At 35.4% G+C, this 15,544-nt stretch overlaps 1 protein-coding gene and 1 long non-coding RNA gene across 6 annotated transcripts in view; one reads left to right on the plus strand and one right to left on the minus strand.

Moving 5' to 3' along the window:
* LOC309631771 overlaps nucleotides 1-15,544 on the plus strand; it is a 253,878-nt gene that overhangs the window by 192,817 nt on the left and 45,517 nt on the right. The gene's annotated exons all lie outside the window — the stretch shown is intronic.
* ITGB8 (integrin subunit beta 8) overlaps nucleotides 1-15,544 on the minus strand; it is a 93,914-nt gene that overhangs the window by 24,120 nt on the left and 54,250 nt on the right. For all 4 annotated transcript variants that reach the window (XM_082398311.1, XM_082398313.1, XM_082398314.1 and 1 more), the window contains one exon: nucleotides 4,790-4,885. In XM_082398311.1, the coding sequence (XP_082254437.1) occupies nucleotides 4,790-4,885 (96 nt within the window). The remainder of the gene's footprint in view (nucleotides 1-4,789; nucleotides 4,886-15,544) is intronic.

The raw sequence follows: 15,544 nt of genomic DNA on the forward strand, positions 1-15,544 counted from the left end.
ATTGATCTATATTTCTGTTTTTGTGCCAGTACCATACTGTCCTGATTACTGTAGCTTTGTAGTATAGTCTGAAGTCAGGGAGCCTGATTCCTCGAGCTCCGTTTTTCTTTCGCAAGATTGCTTTGGCTATTCATCTGTTTGGGGTCTTTTGTGTTTCCATACAAATTGTGAAATTTTTTGTTCTAGTTCTGTGAAAAATGCCATTGGTACTTTGATAGGGATTGCATTGAATCTGTAGATTGCTTTGGGTAGTATAGTTGTTTTCACAATGTTGATTCTTCGAATCCAAGAACATGGTATATCTCTCCATCTGTTTGTATCATCTTTAATTTCTTTCATCAGTGTCTTATAGTTTTCTGCATACAGGTGTTTTGTCTCCTTAGGTAGGTTTAATCCTAAGTATCTTATTTTTTTTGTTGCAACGGTAAATGGGAGTATTTCCTTAAATTCTCTTTCAGATTTTCCATCATTAGTGTATAAGAATGCAAGAGATTTCTGTGCATTAATTTTGTATCCTGCTACTTTACCAAATTCATTGTTTAACTCTAGTGGTTTTCTGGTAGCATCTTTAGGATTCTCTATGTATAGTATCATGTCATCTGCAAACAGTGACAGTTTTACTTCTTTTCCAATTTGGATTCCTTTTATTTCTTTTTCTTCTCTGATTGCTGTGGCTAAAACTTCCAAAACTATGTGGAATAATAGTAGTGAGAGTGGACAACCGTGTCTTGTTCCTGATCTTAGAGGAGATGGTTTCAGTTTTACACCATTGAGAACGATGTTGGCTGTGGGTTTGTCATATATGGCCTTTATTATGTTGAGGTAAGTACCCTCTATGCCTACTTTCTGGAGGGTTTTTATCATAAGTGGGTGTTGAATTTTGTCGAAAGCTTTTTCTGCATCTATTGAGATGATCATACTGTTTTTCTCCTTCAATTTGTTAATATGGTTTATCACTTTGATTGATTTGCATATACTGAAGAATCCTTGCATTCCTGGGGTAAACCCCACTTGATCATGGTGTATGATCCTTTTAATGTGCTGTTGGATTCTGTTTGCTAGTATTTTGTTGAGGATTTTTGCATCTATTTTCATTAGTGATATTGGCCTGTAGTTTTCTTTCTTTGTGACATCTTTGTCTGGTTTTGGTATCAGGGTGATGGTGACCTTGTAGAATGAGTTTGGGAGTGTTCCTCCCTCTGCTATGTTTTGGAAGAGTTTGAGAAGGATAGCTGTTAGCTGTTCTCTAAATGTTTGATGGAATTCGCCTGTGAAGCCATCTAGTCCTGGGCTTTTGTTTGTTGGAAGATTTTTAATCACAGTCTCAGTTTCAGTGCTTGTGATTGGTCTGTTTATATTTTCTATTTCTTCCTGGTTCAGTCTCGGAAGATTGTGCTTTTCTAAGAATTTGTCCATTTCTTCCAGGTTGTCCATTTTATTGGCATAGAGTTGCTTGTAGTAATCTCTCATGATCCTTTGTATTTCTGCAGTGTCAGTTGTTACTTCTCCTTTTTCATTTCTAATTCTATTGATTTGAGTCTTCTCCCTTTTTTTCTTGATGAGTCTGGCTAATGGTTTATCAATATTGTTTATCTTCTCAAAGAACCAGCTTTTATTTTTATTGATCTTTGCTATCATTTCCTTCATATCTTTTTCATTTATTTCTGATCTGATCTTTATGATTTCTTTCCTTCTGCTTACTTTGGGTTTTTTGTTGTTGTTGTTGTTCTTCTTCTTTCTCTATTTGCTTTAGGTGTAAGGTTAGGTTGTTTATTTGAAATGTTTCTTGTTTCTTGAGGTAGGATTGTATTGCTATAAACTTCCCTCTTAGAACTGCTTTTGCTGCATCCCAAAGGTTTTGGGTCGTCGTGTTTTCATTGTCATTTTTTTCTAGGTAGTTTTTTATTTCCTCGTTGATTCCTTCAGTGATCTCTTGGTTATTTAGTAGTGTATTGTTTAGCCTCCATGTGTTTGTATTTTTTACAGATTTTTTCCTGTAATTTATATCTAGTCTCATAGCGTTGTGGTTTCAAAAGATACTTGATAGAATTTCAATTTTCTTAAATTTGCCACGGCTTGATTTGTGACCCAAGTATGATCTATCCTGGAGAATGTTCCATAAGCAGTTGAGAAGAAAGTGTATCCTGTTGTTTTTGGATGGAATGTCCTATAAATATCAATTAAGTCCATCTTGTTTAATGTATCATTTAAAGCTTGTGTTTCCTTATTTATTTTCATTTTGGATGATCTGTCCTTTGGTGAAACTGGGGTGTTAAAGTCCACTACTATGATTGTGTTACTGTCAATTTCCCCTTTTATGGGTGTTAGCATTTGCCTTATATTTTGAGGTGCTCCTATGTTGGGTGCATAAACATTTTCAATTGTTATATCTTCTTCTTGGATTGATCTCTTGGTCATTATGTACTGTCCTTCTTTGTCTCTTGTAGTAGTCTTTATTTTCAAGTCTATTTTGTCTGATATGAGAATTGCTACTGCATCTTTCTTTTGATTTCCATTTGCATGGAATATCTTTTTCTATCCCCTCACTTTCAGTCTGTATGTGTCCCTAGGTCTGAAGTGGGTCTCTTGTAGACAGTATATATACGAGTCTTGTTTTTGTATCCATTCAACCAGTCTGTGTCTTTTGGTTGGAGCATTTAACCCATTTACATTTAAGGTAATTATCGATATGTATGTTCCTATCACTATTTTCTTAGTTGTTTTGGGTTTGTTATTGTAGGTCTTTTCCTTGTCTAGTGTTTCCTGCCTAGAGAAGTTCCTTTAGCATTTGTTGTAAAGCTGGTTTGGTGGTTTCTCTTAGCTTTTGCTTGTCTGTAAAGGTTTTAATTTCTCTGTCGAATCTGAATGAGATCCTTGGTGGTTAGAGTAATCTTGGTTGTAGGTTTTCCCCTTTCATCACTTTAAATATGTCCTGCCACTTCCTGTTGGCTTGCAGCGTTTCTGCTGAAAGATCAGCTGTTAACCTTATGGGGATTCCCTTGTGGGTTATTTGTTGTTCTTCCCTTGCTGCTCTTAATAATTTTTCCTTGTATTTAGTTTTTGATAGTTTGATTAATATTTGTCTTGGCGTGTTTTTCCTTGGATTTATCCTGTATGGGGCTCTCTGTGCTTCCTGGACTTGATTGGCTATTTCCTTTCCCATTTTAGAGAAGTTTTCAACTATAATCTCTTCAAATATTTTCTCAATCCCTTTCTTTTTCTCTTTTTCTTCTGGGGCCCCTATAATTTGAATGTTGGTGCATTTAATGTTGTCCCAGAGGTCTCTGAGACTGTCCTGAATTGTTTTCATTCTTTTTTCTTTATTCTGCTCTGTGGTAGTTATTTCCACTATTTTACCTTCCAGGTCAGTTATCTGTTCTTCTGCCTCAGTTTTTCTGCTATTGTTCCCTTCTGGAGAATTTTAAATTTCATTTATTGTGTTGTTCATCCTTGTTTGTTTGGTCTTTAGTTCTTCTAGGTCCTTGCTAAACGTTTCTTGTATTTTCTCCATTCTATTTCCAAGATCTTGGATCATCTTTACTATCATTACTCTGAATTCTTTTTCAGGTAGACTGCCTATTTCCTCTCCATTTGTTTGGTCTGGTGGGTTTTTACCTTGCTCCTTCATATGCTGTGTATTTCTCTGTCTTATTTTGCTTAACTTACTGTGTTTTGGGTCTCCTTTTGGCAGGCTGCAGGTTCGTAGTTCCTGTTGTTTTTGGCGTCTGCCCACAGTGGGTAAGGTTGGTTCAGTGGGTTGTGTAGGCTTCCTGCTGGAGGGGACTAGCGCCTGTGTTCTGGTGGATGAGACTGGATCTTGTCTTTCTGGCAGGACCGCATCCGGTGGTGTGTTTTGGGGTGTTTGTGAACTTATTATGATTTTAGGCAGCCTCTCTGCTGATGGCTAGGTTTGTGTTCCTGCCTTGCTAGTTGTTTGGCATGGGGTGTCCAGCACTGGAGCTTGCAGGTCATTGAGTGGAGCTGGGTCTTAGCTTTGAGATGGAGATCTCTTGGAGAGCTCTCGCTGATTGATATTACGTGGGCCAGGGAGGTCTCTGGTAGACCAATGTCCTAAATTCAGTGCTCCCACCTCAGAGGCTCAGGCCTTACAGCTGGCCGGAGCCCCAAGACCCTGGCAGCCACACGGCTGGAGAACATGGGCTATGAGTTGGGTGTCAGCCACTGCCCTGTTTTAGCTCTGTCTCAGCTGTCTCCAAAGGTCACCCAGATACATTGGGTTATTCCACCATTACTCAGAACTTTCACATGCCAGTCTGGGATTTATAGATGTCCTCCTGATACTCTTAATTGAAATACCTTGCATTCATGGTGGTGAGAGATACGCTAATAGTTTTGGTTGTCTTCAGTTCAGAGACTGGGACTGTCTGAGCCTTCACGTGACCAAGTCAGGAGCAGCTGGCCAATGGTCCCAGAGTGATAACATGTCAGATTCCAAGAAGGCTTTCTGCAGCACCTGAGCAGTAGTCCCAAGCAGCCGCTCCGCTCAGCTGCAGTACTCTGACCGGGCAACTCAGTGGGACCCTCACACGAGGATTTCTGCCAGCCCTGGAGCCTGACTTGCCCACCCAGGCGAGGAGCTGAGGAGAGCATCTCCTGCCCCATCTCACCAGAGGAACGGACACCTGGGCTATGTTAGTTAATACAGTATTAAATTTACATTGTACAGAGTATAATAACTCCAGAATCCTTACCTGGGGTTCTAAGAAGTATTCTAATTTTAACTATAGATGCAAACATTTTAATTTTTATATTTTGGGAGTTAACATACCTTATACCAGTGAAACTGTTTTCCTTGAACTGCAAATATGACATTAATGTTGTTGTCTATTAACTTTTCTGAAAGTTGGCCTAGTGAGGGATGTTCCTGTAACAGAAAATGAAATAAAGAAGGGAGTGAAATTTAGTAGTTCAATTCCACACACTTCCAAACATCTGTTATGAGGAAAACTGTATGATTAACATAAAAATGTATTGTGTTGGGAAGGATTATCATTTTACCAGAGGCATTTAAATTCTTTTAAAAAATAAGGTCAACGTCAACATTATTAAGGATATTTTAAAGACAAAGGCCCCATAAAAACCCCAGAAACGCAGAAAAATGAAGAGGGTTGCATTCAACGTACAAAGAGTGTTTAGCACTTCTTTAGGTTAACATTGGACTCCAAGTAATATAATTGAAAGATTATTTAATATTCAGAAACAGAGACATATTAGTGACAATCACATTCTGAGGTGAAATTCAGTAACAAGTGTTAAAATGCAAATATATGCATGTATATATATACATATTTACATACATATAAAAATTTGATATATAACATGGTGTAGAACAAAGTTTGTTTAAAAGAAGAAAACCCTGTATTCAAATCCCGGATTGTCAATTTATGATAAAAATTGTATTTCAGGTCTATCCTCTACAACATGTGAATGGTATCTGCCTTCCATGATTGCTGGCAAAAGTAGAAAGATAACAATAGTATGTGAATTATTTAGAGCAGTTTCTTGCATATACTCAAAACTAATAGCGATTATTATAATTTTTTTTCCAACAGCTTATACAAGGTGTAGGTTACAGATCTTTCAACTTATTATCATTATACTTAACTTTTTTGTCATTTATGTATACATATATTTATATTACAAATCTGTCTTACATTGATTTATAAAACTTATGTAGCTCTAACTGTGACATTCTTTGCGGTAGTGAGAAAGAAAGCAGGGAATGAGTAGAAAGGGAATAAAATTTAGTAAATATGAGAAATCTGACAACTATGGAATTTGCTATATAAAGTTATGTAGTAAGACATAGTACTTGATATTTTTCTTTCTATAAATGCTCTTTTAGATATTAAAGCAATCTCAAATAACAACTCTAGATACCTTTAGAGAAATGATGTCAAACTTCACCTGCAGTGGTGCCCACCTGTTGTTGGTGCCTAGTACTGTAAGCCAAGGATCATGTGACTGAGCCTAATTAGTATCATCTGATTCAAGTTCAAATTACTCTGTAGTTTTTGTTTCCCCTTTCACCCTCCAATGCTAACTGTGCTTTTGTTAAGGGAAAATTTTGTTTAAACCATCTTGGTTAATATTTCTGGATTTTGGCAACTATATGAACTTAGTGAAAGAGCTAATTTTACTAGTTTCACTTATAGCCTAAGTTCTTTGACCTGCTTATTAAACTTATATATATAAGTTTGATAAGATATAAGACACAGCCTTGTGCTTAAAACTATCATCACTAACATGAGTAACTGGTGTGATTTGAATATCTATGTCCCGCTTTCCAGATTCATACATTGAAATCCTAACCTCCAAGGTGATGTAATATTAGGAGGTGGGCCTTTGGGATGTGATTAGGTCTTGAAGGTAGAGCCCTCTTGAATGGGATTAGTGCCCTTATAAAAGAGAGCCAGTGGAGAAAGTTCCCTTGTGCCTTCTGCCATGTGAGGTTATAACTAGGAGGTGTTGCCTTTGAACCAAAAAGTAGGCTCTCACCAGACCCCGGATCCTCTAGTGACTTGATCTTGGACTTACCAACCTCAAAAACTGTGAGGAATAAATTTCTGTTGTTTATAAGCCACCTAATTTATGATGTTTTGGTATAGGAGCCCGAATGGACTAAGATAATAATCATAACAAATATCCTTTTATTTCTATATAATCTATAATTGCTGTGTAGAAACAAAATTTTCTTGAATTACAGTTAAATGTGATATGACTCCAATTTACAAAGGGGTATAAAAAGTATTACCACATGGATTTGCATAAGAAAAATGCTACCCACAGCAATTCTTAAGAATATAATTTTAAAGTAATAGAAGAACAATCCCCAAAATATAAGTTCTATCAGATAAATTTTTATTCCTTGTTCCTAATAATATGCATACTCTTAAAACAGACTTATGACAATTTGCATAATGCTAGTAAATTAAAGAGAACAACAAAAAAGAGAACAAGTAATAGAAGGTAAATCTAACTGTATTGGGAATATTTTTTTAATGGCAACAACTACTTTTCAAATATTTTTGCTTTGACAAAAAATAATCACAGTTTGCCAAGCATTTCCCCTTCTTAATTTTTAAAACCATTCATATTTTCAGGAAAATTTAATCCATATGTTTTTTAACCAGCCTACACTTAACTCACATAAAATCAATATTAAAGAACAGTCCAAAATGTAAGCAGCTTTTGGAGGCTTCTTAATCTCTTTCCCCTTTTCAAAAACAGGAAGTCACATTGACCAAAAGTACACAAAATTTAAATCTAGAAAGTTCTCGTTTGCTCCGAAGATCATTAAGAAGTTCAGTTGGATTTTTAAGCTTAAAAGAACACATTTTTTAACCCTAGAAAGAAATGTTTTAAAAGAAAATTCCAAGTACCTTGAGGCAGATTGTTAAAACTACAAATGTTTAATAGATGTTTAAACAAACCATTGTTGATGGGAGAATTGTGGATTAATGGCCATTGTTGAAGCCCCTTCCCCTTTCCTCCATGAAGCATAGTATCTTTTAAGTATTTTATCTTTTATGTCTTGTATTTCACTAGCGGGAACACTCCCTCTCGGCCAGCTGTCCTGTGCTGGTGACGTCACTGCTCCTCAGCTTTAACTCCCCCTCTGTCTAACCCATTACATATTGTTTCTCTGAACTATGAAAATAATTAATGGAGATAACAAGCATTTCTGGGGCAGAAGGGAGAAGGGAAAGCAATGTGCCAAGGCAGCTGCTAAGTAATTAAGGGCAAAAGGATTCCATTCACATTTTTCTTCTTCACCAACACCTTCACTGTGATTTGTGGGAAATAACTTATAAATGTCAGAAGGGAAGAGGAGGTAAGAAAGATTCAATGGAGACAGTTTCGGTTAAAGAGATAATAACTATGTAGAGATGTATGAATTTTAATAATGTGCCTGTGTAGTGACAAGAAAATAAGTGTTTAAGATTCTCCATAAAAGTGAGTTTCATTATAAAAAGTCCTTATAAGATAATATAGAATTTGAAGCATTGAATATCATAATAAGATACAAAAAAAGAAAAAAACAATGTCTTGGTTAAATAAAAGTACTCAGTTATCTGGATTACTTTTTATAGTTCACTTTTTAGAGGACAGAGACAGCATGAAAACAATGTGATAGCACAGATTTATTTAGAGATGAAGACTTTAAATTATGTGTTGTCAGTCCCCATCTCTCCCAATGGCCTATTTTTCTATCTATATGGCTGCATAGTCATAATCGCATAGACCCATGTTTCCCATTAGTGGCACTATGGACAGTTTGTGTTGTGGGTTTGAGGCTGTCCTGTGCATTGTAGGGTACTTGGCTACATCCCTGGCCTCTACCTATTAGAGGCCAGTATCTCCCTCCTCCCCCAGTTGTAACAACCAAAATGTCTCTGGACATTGAAATGTTCTCTGGAGGGCAAAATCGTTCTGGTTGAGAGCCACACCAAGAGCAGGGGCTTGGAAGCAGACCACCTGCCGCTTCAACTCTTGGCTCTGCAATTACTAGCCATGTAACAGTGGCATCTGTCTTAACCTTCTGTGATACAGTTTCTATATATGTAAAACGTATAAATACTAGTATCTACCTCTCAGGGTTATGGTGGGAATTAAATGGGTTAACATGTGTAAAGACTTTCATTTACCATTTTCTAATTATTAAGCCCATATTAATGGTAAGTAGAGGCTCATGTCCTGATGTCACACTGCGTGTCATTTACCTAGGCACTACTATGCAGGGCACAGAACTTGACCACAGACAAGTTCCTGATCCTTTTAGTGCTTCCATTTTCTCATTTATAAAATGGAGGTAATAGCAATATCTACACTTCACTGGGAGGCTGGGTGGTGCTCCCTAAGTGTAAAGGGACAAATACCACAGGGCTGCTTAATAAAAGACAGCTTTCAATAAAAGACATTTGGAGGCCATTACTAAAGGCTAAATGCTGGGCACTTGGATATGCTTTAACTTGCTTCATTTATTTACCTTTTGCACCTGGCTCCTGAAGTGTTTGAATTTGTGGCTCTTGCCAAACATGGTATCAGTTGCATTCTTGATATCCTTGTTACTGAATGAGGGGCATGGAATAACCATTTTTGTAAGCTTTTCAATGAGAATGGTAGTAAGTTTTCTGCTTATATATGACTTAATCAAACATATAATTTATTTGGAACATTCTATTTCATAAGTAATTTCATCAATTTTTGTTTTTATTGAGTCACTTTAGAAAATCAATATTTTTTCTCATTTTCAGGGGCACTATAAAAGCAACATGAGACTACTCCGAGCCTAGCTCAAGTGATTCTGTGTGCAACTTTTGCTTTCAATTTTAAAGAAGAAAAAATAAATATTGTTTGCAGAAATAATTTCCTGGGTAATTTTCTCCAAGCATGAGAAGCATTAAAATTAGGTCTATTCTAAAGTTATTATTAAAGTCATTATTGTTCACATGCCCCTCCCCCATCCCTCTCCCTACTGGTAACCACTAGCTTGTTCTCTGTATCTGTGAGTCTGTTTCTGTTTTGTTATATCCATTCATTTCTTTTATTTTTTAGATTCCACATATAAGTGAAAATATGCAGTATTTGTATTTCTCTGTCTGAGTCATTTTACTAAGCATAATACCCTCTATATCCATCCATGTTGTTGCATATGGCAAAATTTCATTCTTTATTATGGCTGAGTAATATTCCATTGTATATATATACCACAAACTTCTTTATCTATTCAGTTGTTGATGGACACTTACGTTGCTTCCATATCTTGGCTATTGTACGTATTGCTCCTGTGAACATTGGTGTACATAGATCTTTTTGAATTAATGTTTTCTTTTTCTTCAGCTATATATATATACCCAGGAGTGGAATTGCTGGATCGTATGTTAGTTCTATTTTTAATTTTTTGAGTAGCCTCCATACTGTTTTCCAAGTTGGAGGGTTCCCTTTTCTTTACATTCCTCACTGACATTTATCGTTTGTGGTCTTTTTGATGGTCATTCTGACCGGTGTGAGGTGATATCTCATTGTGGTTTTGATTTGCATTTCCCTGATGATTAGTGATGTTGAACATCTTTTCACATGCCTGTTGGCCATCTGTATGTCTTCTTTGGAAGAATGCCTATTCAGGTCTTCTGCCCATTTTTTTAATCAGGGTGTTTGTTTTTTGATATTGAGTTGTATTAGCTGTTGATATATTTTGGATATTGCCCCCTTATTGGACATATCATTTGCAAATATCTTCTCATGTTCAGTAGGTTGCATTTTCATTTTGTTGATGGTTTCCTTTGCTGTGTAAAAGCTTTTAAGTTTGATTAGGCCCCATTTGTTTATTTTTGCTTTTGTTTCCCTTGCCTGAAGAGACAGGTCCAAAAACATAGTGCTAAGATCTTTGTCAAAGACCATACTGCCTATGTTTTCTTCTAGGATTTTTGTGGTTTCTGGTCTTACATTTAGGTCTTTAATCCATTTTGAGTTTATTTTTGTATATGGTATGGAAAAAAATGTTCTAATTTTATTCCTTTGGGTGTAGCTGTCCAGTTTTCCCAGCACCACTTGTTGAAGAGACTGTCTTTTCCCCACTGTATATTCTTGCCTCCTTTGTCATAGATTAATTGACCATATGTGCATGGGCTTATTTCTGGGCTCTCTATTCTGTTCAGCTGATCTGTATGTCTCTTATTGTGCCAATACCATACTGTTTTGATTATGGTAGCTTTGTAGTATAGTCTGAAGTCAGGAAGCATAATACCTCCAGCTTTCTTCTTTTTTCTCAAGATTTCTTTGGCAATTTGGGGTCTCCCATGATTACATATAAATTTTAGGATAATTTGTTCTACTTCTGTGAAAAATGTTATTGGTAATTTGATAGGGATTGCATTAAATCTGTAGATTGCTTTGGGTAGAATGGCCATTTAAACAATATTAATTCTTCCAATCCAAGAGCATGGGATATCTTTCCATTTCTTTTTATGATTTTCAGTTTCCTTCATCAGTGCTTTATAGTTTTCAGAGTATAGGTCTTTCACCTCCTTGGTTAAGTTTATTCCTAGGTATTTTATTCTTTTTGATGTGATTTTAAATGGAATTGTTTTCTTACCTTCTCTTCCTGAGAAAATATATAATACTAATACATTATTAGTGTATAGAAAAGCAATAGATTTTTGTATATTAATCTTCTATCCTGCAACTTTACTGAATTAATTTATTAGTGCTAATAGCTTTTTGATGAAGACTTTAGGGTTTTCTATATACAGTATCATGTCATCTGCATATAGTGATAGAATCATCTATATTCATCAGAGATATTGGCCTGTAATTTTCTTTTTTTTGTACTGTCTTTCTCTGGTTTTGGTGTCAGGGTAATGGTGGCTTCATAGAATGAGTTTGAAAGTGTTTCCTCCTCTTCAATTTCTTGAAATAGTTTAAGAAAGATAGATATTAACTCTTCTTTATATGTTTGGTAGCATTCCCCTGTGAAGCCCTTTGGTCCTGGACTTTTGTTTGGGAGGTTTTGATTACTGATTCAATTTCAACACCAGTTATCAGTCTATTCAAATTATCTATTTCTTCCTGATTCAGTCTTGGAATATTGTATGTTTCTAGGAATTTATCCATTTCTTGTAGGTTGTCCAATTTGTTGGCATTAACTGTTCATAGTATTCTATTATGATTGTATTTCTGTGATAACAGCAGTAGGTTCTCCTCTTTTATTTCTTATCTTGTGTATTTGGGTACTCTCTCTTTTTTTTTTCTGAATGAACCTGGTTAAAGACTTATCAATTTTGTTTATCTTTTCAAAAAATAAGTTCTTGGTTTCATTGATCTTTTCTATTGTTTTTTTTGGGGGGGGGGGTGTCTTTAATTTATTTATTTCTGCTTTGATCTTTATTATATCCTTCTTTCTGCTGACTTTGGACTTTGCTCTTCTTTTTCTAATTCCTTTAGTTGGTAAGTTAGGCTGTTTATTTGAGATTTTTCTTATTTCTTGAGTTAGGCCTGTATCACTATTAACTTCCCTCTTAGAACTGCTTTTGGTGCACCCCGTATATTTTTGAGTGTTGTGTTCCCATTTTCATTTGCCTTGTCTCAAGATATTTTCTGATTTCCTCATTGGTTTCTTCATTGACCACTGTTTTTTTAGTAGCATGTTGTTTAGTCTCCATGTGTTTGTTCTTTTCCCATTTTTCTTTCTGTAAATGATCTATAGCTTCATGCCATTGTGGTCAGAAAAGATGCTTGATATAATGTCTATTTTCTTAAATTTGTTGAGACTTGTATTGACAAGCATGTGATCTATCCTGGAGAATGCTCCGTGTACACTTGAAAAGAATATGCATTCTGCTGTTCTGGGTGGACTGTCCTGTAGATATCTATTAAGTCCAACTGGCCTAATGATTCATTTAAGGCCACTGTTCCCTTATTGATTTTCTGTCTGGATGATCTCCCCATTGATGTCATTGGGATGTTAAAGTGCCCTACTATTATTGTGTTACTGTCCATTTCTCCCTTTATTTTTGTTAATATTTTATATATGTATTCCTGTTTTGGACACATATATGTTAATGAGTGTAATCTCTTCTTGTATTGATCCCTTTATCATTATATAATTCCCTCTTTGTCTTTTGTTATAGACTTTGTTTTAAAGTCTATTTTGTCTGATAAGGGTCTGCTGCTTCAGCTTTCTTTTGTTTCCATTTGCATAGAATATCATTTTTCAACCCCTTACTTTCAGTCCGTGTATCTTTAGCTCTCAAGTGAGTGTCTTATAAACAGCATATAGATGGGTTATTTTTTATCCAATCAGCCACTCTGTGTCCTTTGATTGGAGCATTTAGTCCATTGACATTTAAAGTGATTATTGGTAGGTATGTGCTTATTGCCATTTTGTTACTTTTTTCTGGTTGTTTCTCTGTTTTGTCTTCTTGTTTTAGTCTATCCCCTTGTGGTTTGATGATTTTCTTTAGTTGTATGCTTGTGTTCATGTCTTTTTAGTTTTAGTCTCTTTTTAGTTTAGTGGTATGCTTTAGCTCATCTCTTTTCTTTTTAGTTTTTGTATGCCTATTGAGGGTTTTTGATTTGTGGTTATCATGAAGTTCATATATGTTGACCTTTAACTATATCTACTTGTTTTAAACTGATAGTCATTTAAGTTCAAGAACATTCTAAAAGAGCTACATTTTTTACTACCCCCTCCACCTTTTGTGTTTTTGATATCATATTTTATATCTTCATATCAATCCCTTAACTATTTATTGTAGTTTTAGTTGATTCTACAATTTTTGTCTTTGTAGTAGCTTATTTAGGTAGTTGAACCCCTGTCTTTACTATATATCTGCCTTTACCAGTGGCATTTTCCCCTTCCTATAATTTATTTCTTTGTTACAGCCTTTTCTTTTTCACTTAAAGAACGCCCTTTAATGTTTCTTTGAAGTTTGGTTTAGTGTTGATTAACTCTGTTAGTTTTTGCTTGTCTGAGATGCTCTTTCTCTCTCCTTCAATTCTGAATGATGACTTGCTGTATAGAGTATCCTAGGTTGTAGGTTTTTTTTTCCTTTCAACACTTTAAGTATATCATGTCACTCCCTTCTGGCCTGCAAAGTCTGCTGTAAAACCAGCTGATAGACTTATGGGTGTTCCCTTGTATGTGACTCTTTATTTTTCTCTTGCTGAAGTTCTCTCTTTACCTTTAACTAAAAGTTGTAACAATATTTTTTAAAAAAACAGCTGCATATGGACTTAAAACTTTCTGGGTGCATTTAGCCTGAGTGATATTCCCTTTACTTTCCTGATGGTGCATGTTCATAAAACCCAAAGGTGCTAACACTCTAAACTGATCTTATCTCTTTAATTAATTTAAAAAGTTTTTTTATGCAGTGTTAAGCAGAGAAAAACAAAGTAAGAATCAGGAAATAAGGTGAAAATTTTTATTATATGCTTTAGTTTTGACATATTAGAATTTTAATGTTATTATTCTTATAATTATATATCAGTAATTTCCATGAGACTAAATAAGTAAAGGAATTCTGAGGAGTTAAATGATAGGAGGGGTGAAGAATCACTGACCATAATATGATGGGGCACAAAAAAAAATGCTCAGAGAGAGAAACACCATACCTGAGCTACTAAATATAATTAGAAGTGTGGTAGGATCTTGCCTATTTGCATCTCTCCATCAGGACTGAGAGTCACAGCAATATTTGAAAGTCCCATTAATAATGGTTCATTGCATGACCTGTGTGCCTCTTCCAAATATTTGCTCTTTGGGCCCCTTTCATTGTTACTGGAGACTCTGGTGTTATTCTTGGCCAAGGATGGGGTGAATGGTTGTGAGGAGGGCTTTGAATGAAGTTGGGAATCACCCTGGAGGAGCTGGGTAGGGAGACAGGGTGAAATTCTAGGACCTCAGTATTAACCTGTCTTCTACACCATTAACAATTTTTATACTAACCTCTACCATTTTAGAAACAATTCCTTATTTTAAGCTGGCATTATTACTGGTAAATTATAAAACTACATTACTACTCAAGCTTTTCATATTGGCAATTGGAGAAAAAGCAGTGGAAAAGGTAATTTATTTAATACTATAATATTATTTGCCAATGGCCATATATAAAATGTAACAATGCTTAAACTGTTTAAAATTTTATCATGTTATGTAATTTAAGTAAGCCAAATTATCTGCTTTATTTCTTCTATAAGTAAGACTGTAACTAGAAAGTTAGAGCAGAAACTATAGCAAGAACTTCACTGCTCTATTTATTCTAGTTTTCCCTTGAGACACTGTGGCAAAGTGGTTAAGAATATAGATTTTAATAAAAGATTGAACTCGATTGAGCCCTAGCTCTGCCACTTATTAACTTCTTAGCTGTCTGTCCTCAGTCAACATTCTTAATTTCTTCTCCCCTCAGTTTTCCTGTTTATAAAAGAAAGATAATTATGACTACCTTACCAAGTTGTTGTAAAGATAAATTTCATACTGTATACACTGTACTGTATGCAGTATACTGATACTGTATGTACATATGTGGTTTCAGTTAATAAAAACTGAAGACAGGGTAGATGTTATTATTCTGGAATTCACATTGACCCTCATGAAATAGCTAGGTGAATAAGCAGTAGAACTCTGGACCATGTAATTTAGACATGTAAAAGGTCTTTTATCAGTTCCTTTTAAAAATGAAAGAACCAGAGTCTTGGCCCAAGAAGCTCAGGTACTATTCAACATTACTGGTATTGGCTGCTAGAGATAAAGCCAAGAAGCAAAGTGTTTGATTGCTTGTCTAAATTATACCTTTTTAAATTCCTCTATAATGGCTGAATAGGAGAGAATGGAGGTCATTTTAAAATAAGCAGGTACATATGCTTATTAGGCTCAGGGTAGCTTTGGATGTAGGAGGTTTCAGAGCAGTAGTACACCTTGTGTATATAAACACATAGTCAAGGGATCAATCAAAATGCTTCAGCTTCTTTTGTTTTAGGGCAGTGTCCCTGGAAATGAAGGGAATGAACTTCTTAAGAAGAG

This window comes from Balaenoptera borealis, assembly GCF_965194805.1.
Source record: "Balaenoptera borealis genome assembly, chromosome: 7".
Lineage (NCBI taxonomy): Eukaryota > Metazoa > Chordata > Mammalia > Artiodactyla > Balaenopteridae > Balaenoptera > Balaenoptera borealis.